We start from the raw sequence: 9,842 nt of genomic DNA, 5'->3' as shown, positions 1-9,842 counted from the left end.
TGCGTGACTTGTAATTGGTTTCGAGAGTGGGGCATTCGCCACATAAAGTCGATCTCTCCACTGAGATCTGTGTTTACAGTGCAAACGGCAGAGACCGGCAGCAGTTCCACAGAGTGAGTGTCGTATTTTCGAGAAACTTTCCATCAGCTTCAATTTTTTTGTTTTAAACACGCGTAATTCATCTCAATCGTTTCACGTAAGTATTGTTACAACAATTGGATATACGCATCTCTCTCCGTGTTCTTATTTCTGTAAAAAATTTACCATCCCATATGTACGTACATTTGTGGACAAAACGAACTCGCTTAACATCTTCCAAATGATAAATCTCGTCAAAAGAGTGATGTCAATTAAAAAAAATATATATATATACTAATTTCTCTCTTCCATCAGATTTTGAATTTGTATATTTGTAAAAGTCTTTTCAACAAACAGAGAAAGAGCAGCTAAAGCTATTTAATTGACTTAAGTTTACATTTCGAAATAATAATATTTAATACGCGACGCGTAAAAAGGTCGCGCGGGTCGATCTTAATCGCGTATTCGTCGGTCGTCATCGAACTATCGTTGTGTTGCGTGAATTAGAGAGGAAAACGTAGAGATATACGTATCATTATTTAAATACATAATCGTAAAAAAAACATTTCAAGTCTTTGCTCCGTGATACGTGTCCAAGGCGAATGAATCATGCTAGAACCATTTGTTCTTGAAATCTGAGATAATGGCCGTTATGGAAGTTTAAAGGATCGTGTTTCGAGCGCACCACATGCTCTTACACGAATCATTGCACATAAATTACATTGAAATTTCATTGAAAAGTGCTGCGTGATAATGTCACTTCTCACACAGAACAAACACTCCGTTAGACGTCTTTAGATATCGCATATCTAATGGATGTCTAAACGTCTAATGGAGTTTTTGTTGTACGGGTTCTTCCATTCGTCGAAATCTACGTAACTGTGTTCAAATCTTGTTTGCTCGAGTTATTGTTTATTTTTTTCATTTGTGCACATAATATGTACACAAATATATTTGTGCCATTAAGTAAATAATCTCATTAGTTATTCTGTTGTTATCCTCTTAGCACATATCACAAAAATTCAAAACTACACGAGGAGCGATCTTCTTCTGATAGTGGTTTTTAATAAAACTTATTGTTACTTTTCGGGTTTTTTTTTTTTTCAGAAGATGAAGTCCTTGACCTGGTGTCTGATAGTGGCGGGATGCCTTGCCCTTGCTCAGGCTCACACGTATCATATGGGTGCTTGTCCAATTGTGGAACCTATGCAGGGCTTCCAGATGAACAGAGTGAGTCAAATAATTCAAGCTTATATGCAAAAGCCTTATTTGTATCGATAGCAAATAATGTCTCTGTGATAATTTTTTTTCAAATTTTATCTCACAATCTACTTGTGTTCTTCATGAAAAAAAAAAAAAAAATGTAATAAGAAACAAAATTTTAACATTTTAATCTAAAAATAATCGCTTGTTTGAAACTTTTTTTAGTTTCTAGGCTTGTGGTACGTGGTTCAGAAAACGTCGACAGGTAGCAAGTGCATAACTTACAACTACACGCGGGGAGAAGAACCGGGTGAATACGTGATAACGCAAGACTCCGATCATTTGATCCTAGGTAAGACAAAAATCATCGCACACACGTCATACAATTGGCAAAGAAAGGAGACATCAACTTGCGTAAAGAACGTATCGAGGGGGGAGGGGGTGAGGAGACCTATCGAGAGTCATAAAAGCTCCTGTCAATGGGATAAATGTCTGACAAGTGGGATGAATTATCCGTAATAACGCGATGAATGTGTGCAGGTCTTACGCCGTTGAAGCACGAGTATCACTATACCGGTGAGCTGTCCGTGCCCGAACCCAGCACTCCCGGACGTATGACAGTCCGCTTCCCTCTAAGTAAGTGCCTCCAATTAAATCAGCATTGTAGTATTTAAATATTTTTTTAGAGAGAAAAAGATATAAACTTATCTCGTGTGAAAAATTAAAGCTTCGATAAAAATTCTGTACGTTATCTAACGATCTAGAATGATTTTCATAAATGACTTCTAATTAATAGTTGAGGTTTGCTTTCAAGATGTAGTCTGCAGTTTCTTCCTCAATTTGTCCGAAATACGAGACATTATCGTCAAAACATTGTGTGTCTAATCTTGGCTAATCGCGTGGCAACATTTGTGTTGTTTTGTTAATAGTTTTGGAATTTATTCGAATTGTCAGTTAAGCTTCCGCGTTGCGTAATCAAGATTTGTTATCTGCGAATTTTAGGTGTAGCCGGAAGCGCGTCCCATGTGGTGTTCATGACGGATTACGACACTTACGCTGGTATCTTCACGTGCCAGAAATTGGCGTTTGCTCATCGACAAAGCGCTACAATCCTCTCGAGAACGAGGACGCTGGATCAGTCGCAGGTGGACAAGATACGTCAACGATTGAGCCAATACGGCGTGGATCCGTATGATCTGAGCATCGTCTCGCAGTCCGGCTGCCCGACCGGCAACAATACCGTGGACATCAACATCGATCCCAACACCTTTACCGCCGAGAACTTCGGTAACGCGGTGCGCAAAGCGGGAGAGAAGATCGGCGACGGCGTCCAGTGGGTCGCTAATGCCGGAAGCCAGGTGTATCACAAAATAGCCGGTTCGGAAGAGAATCGCTCATCATCGACGACGGAACAAAGCGGTCGCGTCACCACTAACGACCGGAACAGCGCTGGAAAAATCGAAACTAACGACGTGGAGTGGATTCCCTAAAACATCATCTCGTTATCTCTTTTCGCATCACGCAATGCATGTTACTTGCGACCTCGATGCGATTCTAACGTATTTTTTTTTTTTTTATCTCTCTTCCCTATTGTTTTATACGTGACAAATATAAGTAATAATAAAACTGCGATTAACGATAAGTCGATTGAGTGATTGAATAAAAATTCGTGACTATGTTTTTATTACGTATATATTGTACACTAGGAAGTTTCTGATATTCAATAAAAATGGTAAAATAAAGAAAAATATATAATGTGTGCATTTATTGGCAAAAAAATGATTAATTATTAATTATTTGCTTTTACAATGTCATGTTTTAAGTTTATTAAGTGAAAGTTTATTAATTATCTTTAACGTATGTGCCTTCAGTTCTATTTCAGTCTTTTTAACACACAGAAAGTTGTGACGATATATACGAGATTCCGAGAACAGGAAGAAAGTTAAATTTGCAAGGGTGACCAAAACATGTCAAAAGGTCATTTTTTTTCATTCACGCACGGACAAATTTCTCGCCGACAAGTTTCAGGATGGGAAAACTCAATTGCTCCCTTGCGGGATGCTCTACATATATAAACAGTCGCATGATTTAGATTCTCCCCTAATGCTTACTACGTGACTCGCCCGGTATACGCGCGATTGCGAATATTAGTAACCACACGTCTCGTGCGACCCATCAGTCTCGTAGCGACTGTTGAGGAGAGCGACCAGCCAATTTCGCGATTTCAAGCAGCGCACGCGTCGTCTTCGAGATTTTTTTCTTTAAAGTCACATCATCATCCCGCGACAAGGTCCACGACGTCGAAAGCGAATTTTAACGTACGTGCACAAGAGAGAGATTGCATGTATTAATGCATGAACATATATATATATATATATATATATTAATAATTTTTTACTTTCTAGTGTTGTATACATATATATATTTTTTTCTTAAAAGCAATTAATCTCTAACGATATTTTATACACTACATTTGTTACATACTTTCTCTCTAGAAGCTTCAAAATCTGAGATGCTTGTTAAAATTAAGATTTGATTTGTGTAAACACACTACCCTCATACACACTTACGTGTTCTTCTTACCACCGGCATTAACCATTCCGGTTCAATATAACGCTATTTTGACATATACATATATATATATATATATATATATGTATCTAGATAATACATTTTGTACGACAAGGTTTATTTATAACAATGCAAATTTTCATTCGTGACAATCTCGCAGCCACACTACCTGTATTTTTCCCCTCTTCGCGAAAAGAGCCAAGATTAATTGCTAACACGATATAGTACTCTTAGACAGAATCTAATTGCTTCTTCAACGTTAACGTGTATCGCGCGCAATTAATTATCCATAATTAATTGCGGTTTCCTATATACGCCCTCGCTGCCTGTTAACGCACTGCGGCGTGCAACGAGAGCTTGGCGGTGTTGCGGGGTGAGTTTTACGAGGTGCGCAGTTCGAACTTGCGCCAACGATTTTGCGCATCCGCTGTGTTTCCGTTCCTTCTTCTTTCAGTCGTAGTGTTGAGTTTTTCCGGATATCGGCGTACACACTCATCCCGCACGTTAGCGCGCAACGTAAGTGTTTGGGACAATTCGAACTCTGTAAAAATTAACTGAGGTCAGCACTTATTGTGTGTTAATAAGCGATTAAGTAATTATTAATAGAATGATAAAGTTATTATTTTTTATAGATATTTGTGCACATAGTAATGCCAAGCACTGAGCTCCGACTTACTCAGCACCGACTCCCGCAGCCAATACATTTTGCATTCACCTGCATCGAGACAACCTGTCTCTCTCTTTTTCTCTGTCTCTCTCAAGTCAACTTTGTATTAGTGATTTATAAAAATTAAACAATTCTTTGTGAAGCAAGTTTACGAAAACAAATTATATATTGTTGCAACAAAACTTCTATTCTTCGATTATTTTTAAACACAATTTAAGTTATTTTAATTTTTTTTAAATTTTTTACAATTTACGATGATTTCTCGCAATATTATTGCAGAAACAAAGTCTACTTTCAAGTTGCCAATGTGACTTAAACGCTAAAAGAATCGAAAAAAATATTGTATCAAATCTATTTTCGCATTAGCATAGTTTCGTTATATAGATTAAAATTTATTAATTATTGATTAATTATTTATTAAACTATGATTAAACCGTCAAATTTCTACTGTGGTCTTCGCGAAAATTTAAAACGATTTTATCCTGAAATTATAGTTTATTGGCATGTTTTTGCAGCTTTTTATCTTACCTTATATACATAAAAAAATAGATACTAAAAAAAAGTATGTATAAACTTGGTTAATACAGACGAAATTCTTTCTAAAGTAGTTTTCAACACCTCGAATAAACATATTTTTTCTAAGGCACGCTTTGCTCTTTTGACATGGCCGTTCTAGACAACGTTTTTCTCGTAAAAAGCAAAATGCATAAAATGATAAAAATTATTGCACAAAGATAGATAGTAGAATAAAAAATAAAAATGAGCATTTTGTTTTGTAAATGCCAAAAGAAAAAGAAATGTAAAGAAATAAAATATAAAAAATATCATTAAAAAATTATCATAATATATATAAAAATATTGTTATCTTTATTCAATAAATATTTTATCGTATTTATATTTTATCATGAGCTTTATTAAATATATTCGCTAGTTTTGTTTTGTTTTTTTTTTTTTTATTTTCTGTCGTGTGTACGTGACGTCTGCTTTCGTCAGTATTGTTCTCTCCATCGGTCAGACTGATTTGATAATAATCGCGATTAGCGATAAACGATGACCGTCGGGTCACGTATAGGTGCGTTACAGACTGCGTTGTTCAATTACAACGGAGCTGTTCTGCTGACATACATCAGCGGCAGGTTCAAGAGACAAGTTCGACAACGTCGATTATACTCTTATGCCAAGTTACATTCTGGCAAAAACCATATACGTCAATACATTCTTTATATAGGTCGGTAACGATAATCAATTTTTCAATACTAAAGAATCCGCTGTCCGAAAATAAAAGCGACGATTTTAAATATTCGCGCTCTGCAGTTCTTTTAAATAAAAGACTAGGATTTGTAATTGTGGATGATGAAAAAATCCATCAATATATTCGATTAAAAAAGTTTATGTCGTAACACGCCGTAACTTTCATCTTCCTATACGTTCTATTGCGAAATATGTGTGTGTTCATATAATTGAAGATTTTATCACTCACCCACTTCAAAAAAAAAAAAAAGAAAAAAAAACAAACAAAAGAGACAAGACAGACACAAGAGCACAAAGCGGACGAAGAGATGAGTTCGTTAATAATTCATGATACGGCTACCAATTTGACTATATATAGCATGAGAGTACTGTATATGGTCAGACTAGATTATATGAATTAATTTGTTCAGACTGATACCGTCGGACATCCTTCGACACAGGTTCAAGAGACAAGTTCGTCAATGAACCCCGCTGACCCACATTAACAATTACGCATTATGCTACTCTCTCTATTTCGGGACCTCTCATTTTCGCGATCGGCCTGAATTGAAACGACCCAAACCGAACCGAGGTCACAATCTATAGTTCGATTCCGCTAGAATTACATATATCCGCTGAAAGAACTTCAACTATCTGTTGACCTCAGTTTCTGACGCTTTGACAAATGATGTACAAAACATCCGTTTCTTTGTCTCGACTGTAGAAATTACCATTGCGCTTTGTATTTCTCATTTACAAATAGCACTACTCGCAAGCTAAATTTGTACGATTTGCAACGTACTAATTCAAATCAACAAATAAAAATTTTGAGAATCAACAATTAAAAACAATTTTTAATAATTAAAAAATATTAATTTAAATATACGAGCACGTTAATTTCATTTTGTTTACTTTTTTTGTCTTATCATAACAAAAAGGAGGTTAAATCAATAATGGCCTTGAGTCGTAAAGCAATGTGTAAAATTGCGGTCAAGTACCACCAGTTGATGTTTGGGTGCATCTTTTGATTTTTCTTTTTCTTAAGAGAGAATACTAACTCTTGAGAACCATACAAAGAACTATTCATTGATCAAGACGAAGGCTGCTGATGGATGTGACCTTCGTAAAGTTTCCTTATATTTGTCCCATTCGGTATATATACTGCCGAAAGTTTGCCAGTTGTTTTTTGCTGCTCGTCCGAGCAATCGTTTTCTTACCGCTTGCAGATGATCGCTGTGTTGTTCGGCGTACTGTCGATCTTCTGGATCCAGAGGATCGACGCGAGCGTGCTAGTCGCCGACACCACCATGTCCAGGATGGTGGAGCTGAACGCCGACGCGCCTTTTTGCGCCCTTTACAACGATCGCGGAGTTATCCAGAGAATGGTTCTCGGCGCCGATCCCAGAAAGGTTCGACAAATCTCCAGCAATCTCGTTGCTGACCTCGAAGAGACCTGCAAGGCTTCACGAAATAAGGGGAAGGTGAGTCACATCGTTTGAAAATGTGAAACGAACGTTCTAAATCAAGAACAAAAACATTTAATACAGTATTTCAAATGTTCTAAATTGTTTATCCAAATTTCTTTTTGAGTAAAAAATTACACATCGTATATTAAATTTAAATTATATGATATGAGATTTTTTTCTACGGAACTATCGTTCGGATTACTGTTGTCGTGATTACTGTCTTAAAATATTTGTTTACTTTTAGGTAAATAGTTATACGAACTAATAGTTTATTGCAAAATCAATTTTTTTTTTTTTTAGAATCAAGCGCCTGGCAGTGGTCTGATGTATCCCGGTACAAAGTGGTGCGGACCGGGCAATGTGGCCGATTCCTACGACGATCTGGGACAACATTCAGCTGAGGACGCTTGCTGCAGGGAACACGATCATTGTCCGTTCACGATAGCCCCGCAGCAGTGCATACACGGCATATGCAATAATTCACCGTTTACTCGCTCGCATTGCGATTGCGACGCCAAGTTTCGCAGGTGTTTGCAGAATCTCAATACCGAGGTAGCCAACACTCTCGGCGCGCTATTCTTCAACGTCATCCAAGTTACCTGCTTCAAAGAAAGACGACCGTGCTCTCAATGGCAAAGGTATACGCATTTTGCATAAAACTAAAAATTTTTTAAATTATTTTGAAGTTTATAAAAAATTTATATATTTTTACGTTATAAAATAAGTTAGAAAATAAAATACATCTTTACCGTGCGAGAATAAAAAAAAAAAAAAAAAGATAAAATTCTAAATTCCATTGTTACTTCAATTAAAGGACGTGATAATTGAGATATCTTGTAGTTAAACGTTTTTATAGTTGCGGTTTGCAAATGGACAAGTCCCCGAGGTATTTGCGAAACGAATTACCGGAAGAAAGTCGTGAAGGCCGAAGATCGTTGTTGACCACTTTATTCTACATGTTCAGGAATTTTATGAGGAGACAAAGAGTCTTCTCTCAGAATGAAGAAGCGAGACAAAAATGTTATTATAATTGTTGATTTTGTTAGCATTGTGTTAGTTGAGAGCGGGTTTTCTCTTCCGCGCATCTCTCTCTTCTCTTATTATGTAACTAATCTTCATTTTCATTTAACCATTGGTGACGGCATTTCCACTCAACGGAGACTTCGGGGGATTTGGAGCAAACTGCTTTGGGACAAATTAAATTAATATATTTGAAATTCAAAATTAGTTTTGAAAATGACAAAATGTTTGCTTTATAGAAACGGCTACGCGGAGGCTGTGTCCGATCGACTGTGTTCGCAGTACAAATTCCGACCGAGCGACAAGTACGTGCCCATGATGCCTCTGAATATGAACATATGAATTCGGAAGCGGCAGAAGGACAACCCAGAAAACAACGACGGAAGGACCTAAACTATGTGCGGATCAAATCCAGCACGTGACCAATCGATGTGACGACGTTGTTTATTGCGTATCAAATTGCCGTCCTTACTGTCGCGCATTTATAATATGCACGTTAAGAAAACAAAAATACGTACCATTGTCTCAGAGAAATTAAGTTAATTATAAATTTTCATAGCGCGGAGATGATTTTACTCCTCTAAAGTATATATTCCACTCTTTGTATATAATATTGCAATCTTGATAATTATATAGTATAATTATAGATTTATCTGTAAAATTTTTGACTAATTGTGTAGAAAAACAAACTTCGTAGTTTCTTGAATATATTAATTTTTATACGTCGCGAAACAAAACTCTTTCGAAGTTTTGAGAGAGATTTCGTTTCTATAGTAAAACAGGCTTGACATATAGCTCTTCTCTTAACTTATAGAAAAAGAAGAGAGAAAAAGTGTAGAATATCTGTCACAAGAGTGCCATAATGTGTTATATATGTATATTTAACAAATATAATAAAAAACATATATACCTAAAATTAAAACCTGGCGTCTTACTTTTATTCTCTCTCTCTCTCTCTCTCTCTCCGTTCAAAGTTTCCACAGTTATCAAGTTCTGTGATCTCTTCAATAACCTTTGATTACCAAATTCAACAGACTCTTATTCTCACGAGATTGTTGCTGTACACTTCTACCAGAGAAGAGCCTGAGAGCGGCCAGGCCCATGAGAGAATGTGTAATCACTTTTCCGCCCCGTAAACTAGCGCATGTCCACGTGGGTGGTGCACATTGAAACTACGCAGCGATGTCCACGAGCGATTTGTCGGTGCGCTATGTCCACAGCGTGCGGTTCTATTCTGTGTATTTTGAGAGAGTAAATAATAAAAGCGATTTTGAGACAGTCTTTTCGTCGTATATGTAGAGAAAATTAAAAACGTAACTAAAGTCACGTGACAGGAAAGAGTAGAAAAACAACACGTAAAAATAATGTGACTGTAATTTATATTATATATAACATTAAATAATACATATTTTATACATATAATTTATTATATATTTATAATATTATACTTTATATTGTATTATATACATACTACAGAGTAATGTCACTGACCTCGGCCGTGCGGCCTTGACGGAGTCACTGACCTCGGCCGCGCGGCCTTGGCGGGGCACTGACCTCGGCCGCGCGACCGTGGTGGGGGCGGGGTCACTGACCGCGTGCGCGCGGCC

At 36.9% G+C, this 9,842-nt stretch overlaps 2 protein-coding genes across 4 annotated transcripts; both read left to right on the top strand.

Moving 5' to 3' along the window:
* The first annotated feature begins 32 nt into the window (after positions 1-32).
* LOC109856409 (apolipoprotein D-like) lies at positions 33-2,895 on the top strand. 2 transcript variants are annotated; one of them, XM_020431671.1, is made up of 5 exons: positions 33-113; positions 1,186-1,308; positions 1,507-1,633; positions 1,822-1,917; positions 2,284-2,895. In XM_020431671.1, exons 2-5 carry the CDS (start codon positions 1,189-1,191, stop codon positions 2,769-2,771), a joined length of 831 nt encoding a protein of 276 aa, XP_020287260.1. In that variant the 5' UTR covers positions 33-113; positions 1,186-1,188; the 3' UTR covers positions 2,772-2,895. The 2 variants fall into 2 exon arrangements, with proteins under 2 accessions (XP_020287260.1, XP_020287259.1); XM_020431670.1 differs by having other exon boundaries at positions 88-196.
* A 235-nt stretch (positions 2,896-3,130) lies between these two features.
* On the top strand, positions 3,131-9,114 carry LOC109856410 (acidic phospholipase A2 PA4). Of its 2 annotated transcripts, none has more exons than XM_020431672.1 (4): positions 3,131-3,599; positions 6,976-7,230; positions 7,516-7,853; positions 8,475-9,114. In XM_020431672.1, exons 2-4 carry the CDS (start codon positions 6,976-6,978, stop codon positions 8,575-8,577), a joined length of 696 nt encoding a protein of 231 aa, XP_020287261.1. In that variant the 5' UTR covers positions 3,131-3,599; the 3' UTR covers positions 8,578-9,114. The 2 variants fall into 2 exon arrangements, with proteins under 2 accessions (XP_020287261.1, XP_020287262.1); XM_020431673.1 differs by lacking the exon at positions 3,131-3,599 and adding an exon at positions 3,773-4,368.
* Positions 9,115-9,842: the final 728 nt, after the last annotated feature.

This window comes from Pseudomyrmex gracilis, unplaced genomic scaffold (assembly GCF_002006095.1).
Source record: "Pseudomyrmex gracilis isolate BER0280 unplaced genomic scaffold, ASM200609v1 scaffold_117, whole genome shotgun sequence".
NCBI classification, from domain to species: Eukaryota; Metazoa; Arthropoda; class Insecta; order Hymenoptera; family Formicidae; genus Pseudomyrmex; species Pseudomyrmex gracilis.
The sequence above is the reverse complement of the archived record's forward strand: the minus strand, read 5'-3'. Positions and strand labels throughout refer to the sequence as shown.

What these genes read in the sequence shown, in the direction of transcription:
- LOC109856409 (XM_020431671.1), top strand. Translation starts at nt 1,189, where the DNA reads ATGAAGTCCTTGACCTGGTGTCTGATAGTGGCGGGATGCCTTGCCCTT. An exon ending in AGGGCTTCCAGATGAACAGA is followed by an intron (nt 1,309 to 1,506) that starts GTGAGTCAAATA and finishes AACTTTTTTTAG; the next exon opens with TTTCTAGGCTTGTGGTACGT. An exon ending in GACAGTCCGCTTCCCTCTAA is followed by an intron (nt 1,918 to 2,283) that starts GTAAGTGCCTCC and finishes TGCGAATTTTAG; the next exon opens with GTGTAGCCGGAAGCGCGTCC.
- LOC109856410 (XM_020431672.1), top strand. Translation starts at nt 6,976, where the DNA reads ATGATCGCTGTGTTGTTCGGCGTACTGTCGATCTTCTGGATCCAGAGG. An exon ending in CTTCACGAAATAAGGGGAAG is followed by an intron (nt 7,231 to 7,515) that starts GTGAGTCACATC and finishes TTTTTTTTTTAG; the next exon opens with AATCAAGCGCCTGGCAGTGG. An exon ending in CCGTGCTCTCAATGGCAAAG is followed by an intron (nt 7,854 to 8,474) that starts GTATACGCATTT and finishes TTTGCTTTATAG; the next exon opens with AAACGGCTACGCGGAGGCTG.